Source organism: Coccinella septempunctata, chromosome X, assembly GCF_907165205.1.
Source record: "Coccinella septempunctata chromosome X, icCocSept1.1, whole genome shotgun sequence".
NCBI lineage: Eukaryota > Metazoa > Arthropoda > Insecta > Coleoptera > Coccinellidae > Coccinella > Coccinella septempunctata.
Genome location: NC_058198.1, coordinates 2,847,459 through 2,862,258, shown reverse-complemented (window position 1 = coordinate 2,862,258; position 14,800 = coordinate 2,847,459). Strand labels below are relative to the sequence as shown.

Genomic DNA, 14,800 nt, shown 5'->3' with positions numbered 1-14,800 from the left:
AGATAAATGACGGTACTAACAGTTGAATTGAAATCTTTGGGAAATGGATAATAAATTCTCGATATCATTAATAAAAATAGTTTATTAGCGCTTTAAAAAATAATAAATAATATTGAGAGACATGGAAAAGGTTTTCTAAAATTCAACAATTTTATATAAAAAATTCCAAATGTGCAAACATAACAATTTCATCAAATTTCAATATAGTTAATGAGCGTTGAAAACAATTTTGTTATAATTGGAATAAAAAATATACACAATACATAAAATCGGTGGATCCAAAATTGAAATATTCAACATATAATCGAAGGTTTGGACAATAATAATAAAACAGGTAGTAGGGCTTCAGACTCTCGATTCATTACCACGTGAATACCCTCGATTTAATATTGACGAATACTGTAAATACTTGAAGAAGGCGTTACACAAGCAGTGAAAGAACAAAAATGCATTCAAAATGAAAATTATTATCTCATTCAATTCGCATTGAATTGAACGAGTCGATATTTTGAAAATGAGCAAAGTCTTCATTAGAATTTTCAGTTAATGATAGATCATCAATTCCACCGGCTAAAGCATCTCTGTAAATCCCTTCGAGTTGTGGTTGAACATAACCTAAAAGTGGCCTTTCGGAGGGTTCTGCTGCCCAGCACTGCTCCATTAGATTCCAACATCTCTGATCGAAATTTTTCAAGCACTCTGGTCTTATACCTTGAAAGTAAAGTATTTGTTAAAAGTTCTTCGATCCCTCCTTTCAAATCAATTTTTTTCCTGATTTTATGGAATATTTGGACTAGTTTAACTAACCTTTTCTAACATTGTTCCATAATTGCTCTTTATTATGGAACTGATTGAATTGGTGAGGGAGAGTCACTTGTCCAGCACAAATATACCAGAATAAAATGCCAAATGCATAAACGTCCACGCTAGAGTCATAACGGCCAGACAGTAACTCCGGGGCCATATGAACAGGTGTTCCTACCACACTTCCAGACATCATTGCTTCGGGGATGCAGAAACCAAAATCTGTGAGCTTGGCTCTATCGGCGTTGTCCAACTTAGGGGTGAAAATGTCAATGATTTTTTTTCTTAAGTAATGTGTGTACCTACCAGAACATTCTTGAGTTTAATATCTCTGTGAACAAGTCCTTGCGAATGCAAATATCTTACACCTTTGACAACATCTATAGCAACCCTCAACCTAACTGGCCATGACAATCCCTGATTAAGCCCGCAGTACAAATCTCTAGTCAGTCTTTCCATCATCAAGAGAACTGCCGGAGAACTACCTCCTCCATATGTGTAATCTATTACTGATCCTCTAAGCTTCACTATCCTTGGGTGCTCAGGAAGACTCCTTCAAAATCATGGATAAATTCAATGCACCACTATTTATGAATTTTTTTACCTAGTGTAGTAAAACTCCATAGCTAAATCATTCCAATGTCTGTCATCTGGAGGAACTACCGATTTAAATGCACATGGTTCTACCCCTCCCCAGGGTTCACATGATGACACTACTCCATACTGACCTCTACCTATTTCCTTTATCTGTTTGGGCATCCCCCACCTAAGGAGATCACATAATGAAGTGCTTTCCAAGGCCAATCTTGCGAATTTTGGAGCATGTTTTTTCCGAATAGTTATTCGTTGCTCTTCAGTTTGTTCCAGCTGACCCGAAAGTTGGTTTTCCAAAGACCTAATTGCTGATTGAAAAGCTTCATGGGATGATTTAACGGATTCTTGAAACTATACCAAAATAAGGACATTTTAGATATATTCCTCCTAATTACTCAATAAATATGATGTTTAACAAACGTTTTTTATACAGGTTGAAACTTGGACTCATATAGATATGACCGGATTGCAAATGTATTCATATATTTCAGTACAAATTCATTATTCCTTTTAGTATTTCAGGAAAGCTAGGATAAAGGATTTTATTGAAATTACAAGGGAATGGTAATATTTAGTAAGGATAATATCAAGCATAAGGTTCACCCTGTATTGACTTCTTTTAATTTTAGGTTTTACCTGAAGTGATATGGTTTTAGCTAACTTCGAAGCACTAAGTGAGTCGATCATGTTGGTCACAACCTGCAACTGCCATTGTAGATTACATTGATCTTGACCAGAGGATAGCCAAGTGTTATGCCAAGGTACAAAGGTTGAGAGTGTCATTCTTAGACGATCAATGAAAGTCTGAATGACCGAAGAGGATGTGGATGATTGTAGGTCAATGTTGTAAGCAGCAGTTATTATTTGCTTCACCGCATCTGAAGCCGACAGACTGCCTTCGAATTCATGGCAATGTTTTTCGAGACTCTCCAAACATCTTTGGAGAGTTCCAGTGAAACTTTCTTGTAGGCATCCAACCGATTGAACTATTTCATTTGCTACGGAATTGCTTAGTCTCCTTAGGACTAATTGTTGTATTTCCATGGTGGCAATTTTGGGAGTTTGATTGGTTCGAGTTTCACCTAAAAATGGACAAGTCAGCAACAATGTTATTGGCAGATAACATATAAATATTTAATTTTTTTGAGTTAAATAAAGTAATACCACCTATGACTGTACTTCCTTCCAGAACTTCGGCTACATTTGCTTTCATATCTTGAAGTGTTTTTTGTATTATTTTTGTTATTTCTTCTTGTTGATCACAGGCAATTTTCATTAAAGCTTGATAAAGCTTAAGTTCAATCTCTTGAGAGTATAATATACGTTTTGGGGTAATTTGAATTTCACGAGCCATATCGAAAGCACAAAGGATGAATTTTCTTAAATATTTATTGTGTACCTTGAAAATGAGTCTCAATGAAATCATATACAATTCAATTTTTGACTAGAAAAACTGAAAACTTCAGATTTATAGTTACTGCTTTTCCTACTTGGTTGGCTTTACTGATCTATATTCCCACAATACGATATCTATATAGTGCTCTAACTGGTTGTTTTATCAAAATAATTCAACCAGTGAGAAGAACGATTCCTAGATGATCGTATTATTGGAATTTGAGGAAAATAGAAAAATCTTATCACAGTTATGTAGATCTTTAAAAATTTACCTCGCTGAGTAATGCAGCCATTTTTTGCAAGCTGGATTTGAAAACTTCTCTAATGAATATTATGAAATCCTCATTGATTTTTGAATTACAAGTAAGAGTATTATCTAGAGAACATTCCAAACAAAATGATGGTTTATTCATTACTTCATCAGTCTTTATCTTTTCAGAATCATTCAAGTATCCTGGAAATTTTGTTATTAGACAAGAAATATAAAATTTTTTTAATCTCACCTAATCTCAGTAGTTGATCACGTAAATTCTGTAGCTTTGCGAATGCAATGTTACCTATTTCAAAGCGATGTTGTTCGGATTCAGTTAGAGATTCTGTACTTATTACACTATTTCTTTCAATATTCGATACACTCACAAATAAAAATGGAAGCTTAAATATATCTTTCAGTTTCCTGATTTCTTGAATATCCTAGAATTTTTGTAATAGGTAATAGGGTTAGACCTACAATGAAATTATACTTACATAATCACTAAGCACATCTTCGGAGACAGCATAAATTATCACAGGCAGTATGTTCTTTGTATGTCGAAACAAGATATCGGGATACTCTTCCGGTTGACAATCGGGGGGCACCATAATTACTACATTTTCTTTTAATAAGGGATTATTTAATTCCACTTCTAATGAGGGACAATGTTGAGTTGGACATTCTTGTTCGCCTAACTGAATATCTTCCTCAGGAATAGTCACCCACTGATGATCATGAGCTTTCAACTTTTCCAAAATTTCATATTCATTGCCTAGTGTTAATCTGACATTTTTCTTTGAACCATAAATGAAGGAAACCTAGAGATTCAATCAAAATTCAATTATAATATTTTTTTCTTTCATATCCCTGCATATTTCAACACATGATTCGAAATAAGGAAAAAATGTCAATAAGGAAAATTTGTTGTGATGACTGAGGTACTTACATATCTCCACCTTTTACCATATAATGGTAATATGGGTTGTTCAAAAATGCTATTTACGAATATTGCTTTTGCTGTACAGTTTTGACCGAAAACCAATAAAGATGGTTTCCTTTCAAGTTTTCTTTCAATTTTGGCCAGAATTTCCAGGTTTGATGGATCATTTTTGAGTTCATCTACAAATGTTATTTAGTACTTTACAACTAGAAATGAAAATCGAAAGAAAAATTGAAAAACTCACTTCCTAATTGTATATTATTGCCGATATCTTCCAAGGCATTTCGAGTTTCCTTTAATATCCTCCTTAAGCTCTGGCAGTTTCTTGCATATTTACGAAATTCCTTTGGAATATCGGTTAACATGTTTTTTTTATATTTTGAGCGTGGATTTTTTTATGAAATGCCGCTTTTTGTCATACCTATTATTATACTTCTTGGTCGGAAAAACGATCGTCAACAATAATTTTCAACAGCAATACGCAAAACCACAACGGAACACAGAAATTATCGTATACCGCAGACTACCAAATTATGAACTACTGATGAGGACACCACATAATTTTAATTATTTTCGGAATTATCTTATAAGAAAACAGAATCGATAAGGAAACAGCTGTTCTCGATTCATTGAATAAATGCTTTCCTTTCCAATAGATCCATATTCGTACAGAAAAATTAACAGTATCGTAATTTTCATTATAAATAATGAATACTAATAAAACCCAAATAAAGTTGATGAAAATGTATATTTATTGAAAATATACCATTGTATCAATATTACAACTCGCATTAGACCTAAGAATAAAAGATATTTATGTACAATTTTATCTAGTTATAGAGAGATAAGGTATCCAAATTTAAGAGATATGCAAGTTCTGATATGTATTAATTGGATTCGTCACTTTTGTAACAAAAAAAATCCGTCTAGGGAATTCGAGAAAGTTCAATATCAAATATTGGGTACAAAGGTTAAATATATAACTAAGGCTGACAATAAATATAACAATACTTCATTTTATATATCACTAGTCGAAATATCATTTAATGTCGAACGCAAGCTAACATAATACCTAATACAATTTTACATAGTTTGATTCACTAATTCCAGTCAAATTATAAAAAATATTTTCACAGAAAAGTTTTAGCGGAATAAGAGATAATATAAAAGTTGTATAGTTACAGATAATGTGAACAGATATCGCGAAAAAGTGATATTTGTAGACGAATCTGTATAGGAACAACATTGGGAAGCCATTTTTACAACCTTAGGATAATAATCGTTCCAAAATTCGAAAGCTTTATAGTTGAAATTTTTTGTATTACTCATATCGAAAGTCCCATTCACGATGAGAACTCCTGGTTTATCGGGCTTGAAAGGTTCCCAAGTTATTGGATATATACTTCCAACTGAGGGATCCGAAGATTTTGCAAAATTCGTCCAGAGTGACATTATCGTGTCTGATATTCTTTTATCTGAATATTCCCACTGAGTTTCGTCTAATGAAGCCCAGTAAGGCACTCCCCAGAGATATAACAGGTCAAACAGGTGAGGCACAGTCACCCAGTCTGGTATTTGCTCCACTGCCGAAGCCGTTACGGGTTTCATATCAAATCTGTACATAAAAGTTGGTTGGAACTTGCTGGAATAAGTTGCAAGGAGGAAAGTAGAAGCAGCAAAATTCTTTTCAGTCGTGAAATCGGCTATAATCTTCCTTATTTCTCTAGAATCTGGTGAAGGGCTAGAGGAACCGTAAAAGAAAGATATAGCATCTGTGATATGTTCGCTGTTGTTTGATGCACAGTTTGGGTCGGTTATATTCGGAAAAATGGTGTCAGAAGTTATGACTTCCTTAAGCAAGGCGTTCAGAAAATCTGTACTGGCATTTTCGTTCATATTTTTTATTTGGTCCAAACCTTTAACCCCAAGAACTTTCTCCATATGTGTGTAACCCGTTAATATCGGTATCTGATGAAACTCCCCTCTTTCGAAATATATGTTTGGGGGTTCTGGAATGAACCCTGAAGATTTATTACTCAAGCCTGCGTCAATTACCGGCTTCCAGTTTGTATTTGACGTGAACTGAATGAGATCTTTACCTTCAGCTCTCCTCAAACAGTCGATTAACTGAGAGGTTGGGGTTCTTATACAGCCGAAAGTATGTGCTATATTATCTAGGTATTCCTTCTCTTCAATTGGTCTTTTGATTTCAGTCGAACTCAAAACGTTCGCACTCATGATTATCGCCTTATGAAAGAGTTCTTTAGATTCTGGGTTTATCATGTGGATCCCAATACTTGTACCACCAGTTCCGTACCCCATTAGGCAGATATTGTTTGGATTTCCTGAGAATTTGTCTATGTTGTTCTTAACCCAGGTCATGGCAGCTTGCTGGTCCATAAGGCCAAAATTGCCAGGTGCTTCCCCGTCCATGGTCGTCAAAAATCCGAAAATATTTATGCGGAATGCGACAGTCACGACGATGACTCTCTGGCGATAAACCAGAGCGTGGGGATTCCAGAAGGCAGGACTCCCAGTCGTGAAGTGCCCAGGATGTAGCCAAATAATGGTGGCAAATCCTGCGGTTGGAACATTTCCTACAGAAAAAGACAATTTCGCATTAGTCTAAACAGCCTGGGAATTACTTTGTTTATTGCAAAATGAATCAACAGCTTGTCAAGTTAATCTTGCGTAATTGGGGCAATAATTAATAAACAATCGAGTACAGAGAACTCCATTATAGTTTCATCTTTCATCGTTGCTTATCAGTTATTTTTTAATAGATCAAGCAATATAATTGGCTTTTATAGATAATGAAATAAATGAAGGCTAGACGTATGCGAATTATAATAATGCAGATTTGGTAATCAGCACTAGTCATGCTTCAATACTTTATCAAAAACTCCAATTCGAAAATCACATACATATTTGCCCCTTTATCTGAGAAGTAGGTGAAAAGTGAAAAGTGGAAAAAAAAAAATTATTTTCTCCTAAACAGCGCTAGATATTTGAAATTTTGGTATGAAAATATAGGTTTTCGAACACGCTGAATCTATTTCAAGCAATTTCGAAAGCCTATCTCCGTTCATTTGGATTTTCATCTTGGAAATGGCATTTTTGAAAAATTTGCAATTTTCAATCTGCGATATCTCCTGTTATATTCGTCTGATCTAATTGGGATTTCCGGTTATATAATCAGCGTTGCCTAGGCTTCCACCCAAGCACAAAAACTCGATTTCGAAAATCTCGATTTTTTGGGTCAAAAATGAGCAAGGGGTTAGACCCCCCTAAAATGACCTATTTGCTACTCAGTCTGAAAATCAGGATGTTCTATTACTGTCCTAGGATATGGAGTGCATAGAATTTGTTTTGAAGATTCTAGAAAACCAAACAGTTGATGATTCAATAGAGAATTGCACTCCAGAGAGCTCTTCGAAGTCAACTCGAAAATGAAAAGTGGAAAAACAAAAAAAATTATTTTCTCCTAAACAGCGCTACATATTTGAAATTTTGGTATGAAAATATAGGTTTTCGAACACGCTGAATCTATTTCAAGCAATTTCGAAAGCCTATCTCCGTTTGTTTAGATTTTCATCTTGGAAATGGTATTTTTCAAAAATTTGCAATTTTCAATCTGCGATATCTCCTGTTATATTCGTCTGATCCAATTGGGATTTCCGGTTATATAATCAGCGTTGCCTAGGCTTCCACCCAAGCACAAAAACTCGATTTCGAAAATCTCGATTTTTTGGGTCAAAAATGAGCAAGGGGTTAGACCCCCCTAAAATGACCTATTTGCTACTCAGTCTGAAAATCAGGATGTTCTATTACTGTCCTAGGATATGGAGTGCATAGAATTTGTTTTGAAGATTCTAGAAAACCAAACAGTTGATGATTCAATAGAGAATTGCACTCCAGAGAGCTCTTCGAAGTCAACTCGAAAATGAAAAGTGGAAAAACAAAAAAAATTATTTTCTCCTAAACAGCGCTACATATTTGAAATTTTGGTATGAAAATATAGGTTTTCGAACACGCTGAATCTATTTCAAGCAATTTCGAAAGCCTATCTCCGTTTGTTTAGATTTTCATCTTGGAAATGGTATTTTTCAAAAATTTGCAATTTTCAATCTGCGATATCTCCTGTTATATTCGTCTGATCCAATTGGGATTTCCGGTTATATAATCAGCGTTGCCTAGGCTTCCACCCAAGCACAAAAACTCGATTTCGAAAATCTCGATTTTTTGGGTCAAAAATGAGCAAGGGGTTAGACCCCCCTAAAATGACCTATTTGCTACTCAGTCTGAAAATCAGGATGTTCTATTACTGTCCTAGGATATGGAGTGCATAGAATTTGTTTTGAAGATTCTAGAAAACCAAACAGTTGATGATTCAATAGAGAATTGCACTCCAGAGAGCTCTTCGAAGTCAACTCGAAAATGAAAAGTGGAAAAACAAAAAAAATTATTTTCTCCTAAACAGCGCTACATATTTGAAATTTTGGTATGAAAATATAGGTTTTCGAACACGCTGAATCTATTTCAAGCAATTTCGAAAGCCTATCTCCGTTTGTTTAGATTTTCATCTTGGAAATGGTATTTTTCAAAAATTTGCAATTTTCAATCTGCGATATCTCCTGTTATATTCGTCTGATCCAATTGGGATTTCCGGTTATATAATCAGCGTTGCCTAGGCTTCCACCCAAGCACAAAAACTCGATTTCGAAAATCTCGATTTTTTGGGTCAAAAATGAGCAAGGGGTTAGACCCCCCTAAAATGACCTATTTGCTACTCTGTCTGAAAATCAGGATGGTCTATTACTGTCCTAGGATAAGGAGTGCATAGAATTTGTTTTGAAGATTCTAGAAAACCAAACAGTTCATTATTCAATAGAGAATTGCACTCCAGAGAGCTCTTCGAAGTCAACTCGAAACTGAAAAGTGGAAAAACAAAAAAAAATTATTTTCTCCTAAACAGCGCTAGATATTTGAAATTTTGGTATGAAAATATAGGTTTTCGAACACGCTGAATCTATTTCGAGTAATTTCGAAAGCCTATCTCCGTTCGTTTGGATTTTCATCTTGGAAATGGCATTTTTCAAAAATTTGCAATTTTCAATCTGCGATATCTCCTGTTATATTCGTCTGATCCAATTGGGATTTCCGGTTATATAATCAGCGTTGCCTAGGCTTCCACCCAAGCACAAAAACTCGATTTCGAAAATCTCGATTTTTTGGGTCAAAAATGAGCAAGGGGTTAGACCCCCCTAAAATGACCTATTTGCTACTCTGTCTGAAAATCAGGATGTTCTATAACTGTCCTAGGATATGGAGTGCATAGAATTTGTTTTGAAAATTGTAGAAAACCAAACAGTTGATGATTCAATAGAGAATTGAACTCCAGAGAGCTCTTCGAAGTCAACTCGAAAATGAAAAGTGGAAAAACAAAAAATTATATTTTCTCGTAAACAGCGCTAGATATTTGAAATTTTGGTATGAAAATATAGGTTTTCGAACACGCTGAATCTATTTCAAGCAATTTCGAAAGCCTATCTCTGTTCGTTTGGATTTTCATCTTGGAAATGGCATTTTTCAAAAATTTGCAATTTTCAATCCGCGATATCTCCTTAGTCCTGTTATCTTTGTCCGATACATTCGAGATCTTTGGATTCTCAATTAGCACTAGTCAGGCTACAAGATTAAAGACTTGAAATCGAAAATCTCGAATTTTTGGGTCAAAAATGATCAAAGTGTTACCCCCTAAAATCACATATCTGCTCCTCTTTCTGTAGAGTTTTATTTATCTTGTACCTACAACGATAATTTCGTGTCAGAAGGCAGATCATTAACTGCTTTCGAATTGTCCATTCTGTCTCAACTGAAAAACCCATACTGGAGGGAGAGAAAACTCAGAGAAAAAGATTGAATTCATTTGACGTGCAGATGGTCAACAGTGGAACGAAGTTCGTCTAGAAGCACGCGATCCACTGGGCGACTGAACTGCAAATTTTACTTTCTTGGTGCGTGCAGATATCCGTAATGTCCTGCCAACACGCTACGATTCCAAGGACCGGCCTCAGATCAGCCCTTTAGTCCGGCCCTGAACACCCGATATATTTTTCGATTCGGTTCTGGAGATTATCAGTCTTCGAACTGAAATCATCTATAGGGATCTGCCTAGAACTTCCATTCTCTCATTTTTTTTTAATTGTTCCTGTTTTTCCTGCCTTGGTAAACGCAAATTTTTGGCTAGTTCTGAAACTATTGATTCTAATTCAAAATGGTCTGAATTCTTTGCAGCAATGAACGTCTTCGCTTCCTTATGTAACAAGCCTTTGAATGGAAGCATTGAGTGTTAACCCTCCATAAGGGGGGTTGAATATTCAAAAATGGAAGTGAAAAATGAAGGAGCTTTAAATTCCCAATTATCCTCGCTCTTTTTTGAGCATAAGTATCATCATTGTCGACTAATCACGATAATGAGGAGATAATTTTGGCATGGTATAATATAAAGGTACATGAAAGCATCACATAAATTTTGCTGTCTGGAATTACTTTTTGGCAATAATGTCAGTTGTTGATATTTATTCAAATGTCATAATCTGGACTTTTCCTGGCTTTAATATAGTGCCATAAAAATCTAGGACAGTTTGAAAGTATACACCCTTACCTGCTGCGCCATGACATAATTATTTTCCACCCTCCTCATTTCGGTGACAGGGAAATATTACACTGTCTCGACAGCACCTTTTGATTTTTTTGAAGTATTCCAGAATTTCCATCAGTTTCTCTTTTCTTTTATTCGAAAGAGAACTTCAAATTTCCATTAATTATTGAGTCAACTAGTAGGGAATTCCTTTCATATTTTCATTTGTCTGCTTTGACCGTTTGATGAATTCTGAATGATAGGATTTCATCTGAAAGTTGATTTTCAATCCCGACAATGAACCAGACATGAGTTTTCCTATCGAAATAACGCTCCTTGTGTTATTTAATTACCGGTGGCAAATGAACCTTCCATTCAACAGGTGGTATGCAAAAAATTAGCATATCACTTGAAACTATAGCGTTAATTTATACAAAGTATTCAAATTATAATTCCTCCTTGTTGGGTAATTTTCTAACTGCATACAGCAGTTGCTTCGCCCTAATAATAATGCCTTGCAGAAGCAGAACAGTCTTCGTTTGAGGTTTGGCCAAAATAGGGCGATGTTCGGATTGAGTGACAAGGGTTTATCGAAGAAAAAGGTGTGTCAGAACCTTATGAGGGGATTTGATGACAGAAATGGATCTTTTCGATCACCGGCTATATAATACTGATGGAATCACTTCCTATCCCTAATTGACCGATAAGAAATCAATTCGAGGGTTCTGATTTTCGATACTTCTAAAAAAGTCGTGCTTCATAATTAGTAATCTTCTTGAATCAATTACGTTCATTCGATTCTGGCCTGTATAATGATATAATTAGAGAAACTGTAGCTTCATTAACGATAGTTTTTTCTTAACAATATTCAGAAGTCCTATTAATCCTGTTTTTCTCTTCTCAATTTCCAAACGTCAAAAGCTGTAGTAACAGTTGTTGGATTTGAAATGAAAAACCTTCGATTAATTTTTTCAAAGTTGAATTGAATCTCTATATTATCGGAAAATGTTGGAAAATTAATTCATTTCCTTCTTAGTCGAATTTCGACTGATCAGTATTCTTGAACTTTTGGTAGAACACGTACATACACATACATCAGTTATTATCTAATAATAAATTTCTCATCCATAAGAAAGAAATGGCTTCTTGGCACGCATTGCCGATGCTACGTTGTTCACTTTAGAACGAATTATCGGAAATAACAGAGATAAAAAGATGCACTGTGAACATTGAATATCAAGCCCTATGGGGTTGAATACTCAAAGCTGTAAATTTAAACTTTTCATTCTTTCAGCATGAAGGAATCTATAAAATATACCTATATATTACATATTTTGAGAGTAAAATTCAATGTCATTTCCAACCAAAAACATTTTTCTTACAAAATCATCGATGAAAAAAATTCGAAGCATTTTTCAGGACTGAGAGGAGGGTACTAGACTAGTATGCGTCAACCAGTCATTAAAACGCTGACCGAAATCTAGAAACCCTTATTTTTGCGATGAAGGCTCGCGTATATATAAAAATAAGTTATGTAAATCCATGGATTATAAATAATAATGCGTTTCGTGTCCTTGACAATGCTTCTAGTTCGCACCTGGCCTAACCGCAGAAAGATTGGGATCTTAATGATTTCTTGGAATAACGCTACCCTGAACGCAATATGTTTATGTTATTATTAAGTGAAATGAAAACTTGTGTATAGAAATGTTTTGTTTCCCCGATGCATTCCCTTATCCGAAATTTTTCTTGGAACAATAGACCTAGTTCTTATATTTTAGAAAAATTTCCGAAGTATTATTTCACGACTCATATAAATATATACATTTCATGAAGAATTGAGAATTCCTTACAACATTGTTTTCAGCTGGGTATAAATTAGCTTATATAGCTTTATAACTTGTTAATAGCTTCCCTTACTAGTGGCTTTCCTTCGAATATCTACATTTCAATTGAGTTCTGAGCATAAAAAGTAACGATCGATAAATTACAATAGTATTTTACACGAACAACGGCAATAAGGTTTTGTAGTACCAGTCATAATATGGTCTAATTTATGCTCTTGAATGTTACGGAGAATTTGGTGCAGTGGTTGCTGAAAACGATGGGGTTTGCAACGCTAGAATTTTTTGCGGGGGGTTGTTCGTCGAATTTTGCTTTCGTCGAAGGGAAATGGTATTTTCCTAATTAAAAATACAGTATCGGTATGGAAACGGAAGTAGATAAGATAAATTATTGAAACAGTCGGAATAAATTGATAATTTTTATCTCAAATCATACGTAGTATAAGAAGAAATCTTATACGTAGTATAAGAATTTCTTTTTATTTCAAGTTACACCTCTGAATAGGATATTTTGGTGTTCCATTGTATAATTTCCGTGCTTCAAAATTCACCCCCTCGCAGGTGCGGTAAATTTTGAATTGCATCTCAGCGTAGGAGTGCATAATATCCCATATTTTATTTAGTTATAAAAAGAACCACATTGAAAATAGACAGGAGATTCAGATGAGATCTGCAATTTTTTCTACATTAAAGAAAACTCCTTCAGATTTTTTCATCAACTTAGCCATCATTTAAAACATAATTTCGATTAGAGCCCCAATTTTATTTATAAAAATTCAACAGATCATTTCTTGAAATGAAAGCTTGAAAACAGCCCAAACAGTAACACATTTAATTCGTTAGATCTATAATGGAAAATCCATAGTTGAGCGACTTGTTGGTGAAATTTCCCTCGACATTTCTTTTATTTGGGTGACATTGAATTGAATCATCAAGAAAACTCGAAACCCCCCCAAAAGCTCTTTCACAAAATGATCTATTGTAGGTGCGAAATTTCCAATATATGAGGACAGACTAAAGATTACTTTATTAACGTTTGATTGATTATTTCATCGTGATTTAACAGTTTTGTGCCCGGTGCTTTCAATGCTTCTCACCTGGGCTATTAATTTAGGAATGGTAATTAGATGGATGGACTTATTTATTATTATTATTAGTTTTCTAGGGGCAGAAGACATGAGGAGTCATTTTAAGTGATGATTTCTTACCAGTTGGTACGAAAACATTCAAGTAGAGGCAGTCTTCGTTGAGGTCCATATCTGTGGTGTTCGCAATCAGCTTGAAGAATGGAAGATCTTCATCCCTGAAATCCTCTGGATTCTGCAGGCAGGATGGCATGTATGTGGTCAGATTCCTGACACCTTCCCATGAAGGAAGGGGCTCGGTCATGGGTGGCGCGAATCGCAGGTGTTCCAACGGGGGATGTGCATATGGGATACCGTAGTAGGCGATTATTTTGTGGACCCGATTTTTCGAAATTTCAACCCCCTTGATGTCGCCCTGATTTGGTATGGAGATCACAGGCAGACGATCGGATCTTTCTTTGGCGCCAAAAATCACGGCAGGTAGGATGAAAAAGAGACAGAGCGTAGGTAGCATGATGGAAATATGACGGAGCGACGACTTAAGGGAAAGTTGGATGCCGACTACACAATTCACGAATGAAATCACAGTTTGCGCTGTTGCGTGATTACTCATTCCCCTACGAAGCCGAACTCTGCGATCAATCTACAATTTCTTGAAAAGGGGTCAGATTTTCACAAACCTCCCCTATCTGGCCCATTAAGGTCCACGTGACATCTAGTATCATCGTGGAAAAATTTATATTCATAACAACAACAGGAGGTGTGTCTGAATCTGCATATTTTCTTGTGGATAACAGCACACCCTGCTGGCTTTTCTGCCCTGCGGATCAAGAAACATCGCCTTTTCTTCGGTAAAATTTGGTTTAGCTGAACGTAAGGCTGTAAGGGTGTTCTGGAATGGGGAGGACTATTTCACCTGGAAGTTTTCACTTCTAGAGAAGTCTTAATTTTATGACGCGCTGTATATTATTATGGGTATGGATCATTGCCAACCCCAAACATATTATCTTTGCCTTTCTCTTCACATATGTACCTTTGCTACTTAGTCGTCAGTACTTTTCTCCATTTAAGTTTGTTTCCAACATGATATATTGCTTGGACCTTCACATTTACTAAACGCCCGATTAAATAATAGCCTGAGGTACTATAGCTCCATACGAATTCCTTAACTCCATAATGAAATTGTAGATTTTGTTAGCTGAACCAAAAGCGCATTGCCAAAGCTTCTATTGACTTGGGGTA

General features: G+C 35.4%; 2 protein-coding genes across 2 annotated transcripts; both read right to left on the bottom strand.

Moving 5' to 3' along the window:
• Window positions 1-64: 64 nt before the first annotated feature.
• On the bottom strand, window positions 65-4,549 carry LOC123321507 (dual serine/threonine and tyrosine protein kinase-like). Its single transcript, XM_044909154.1, has 11 exons — window positions 4,231-4,549; window positions 3,993-4,165; window positions 3,541-3,864; window positions 3,297-3,486; window positions 3,066-3,247; window positions 2,566-2,797; window positions 2,035-2,480; window positions 1,409-1,749; window positions 1,111-1,357; window positions 808-1,057; window positions 65-711 (listed from the first exon to the last, which is right to left on the bottom strand). The coding sequence occupies exons 1-11, from the start codon at window positions 4,349-4,351 to the stop codon at window positions 473-475; spliced, it is 2,745 nt and encodes a 914-aa protein (XP_044765089.1). The 5' UTR covers window positions 4,352-4,549; the 3' UTR covers window positions 65-472.
• Window positions 4,550-4,715: 166 nt separating this feature from the next.
• On the bottom strand, window positions 4,716-14,423 carry LOC123321508 (carboxylesterase 1C). Its single transcript, XM_044909155.1, has 2 exons — window positions 13,682-14,423; window positions 4,716-6,583 (listed from the first exon to the last, which is right to left on the bottom strand). Exons 1-2 carry the CDS (start codon window positions 14,169-14,171, stop codon window positions 5,130-5,132), a joined length of 1,944 nt encoding a protein of 647 aa, XP_044765090.1. The 5' UTR covers window positions 14,172-14,423; the 3' UTR covers window positions 4,716-5,129.
• Window positions 14,424-14,800: the final 377 nt, after the last annotated feature.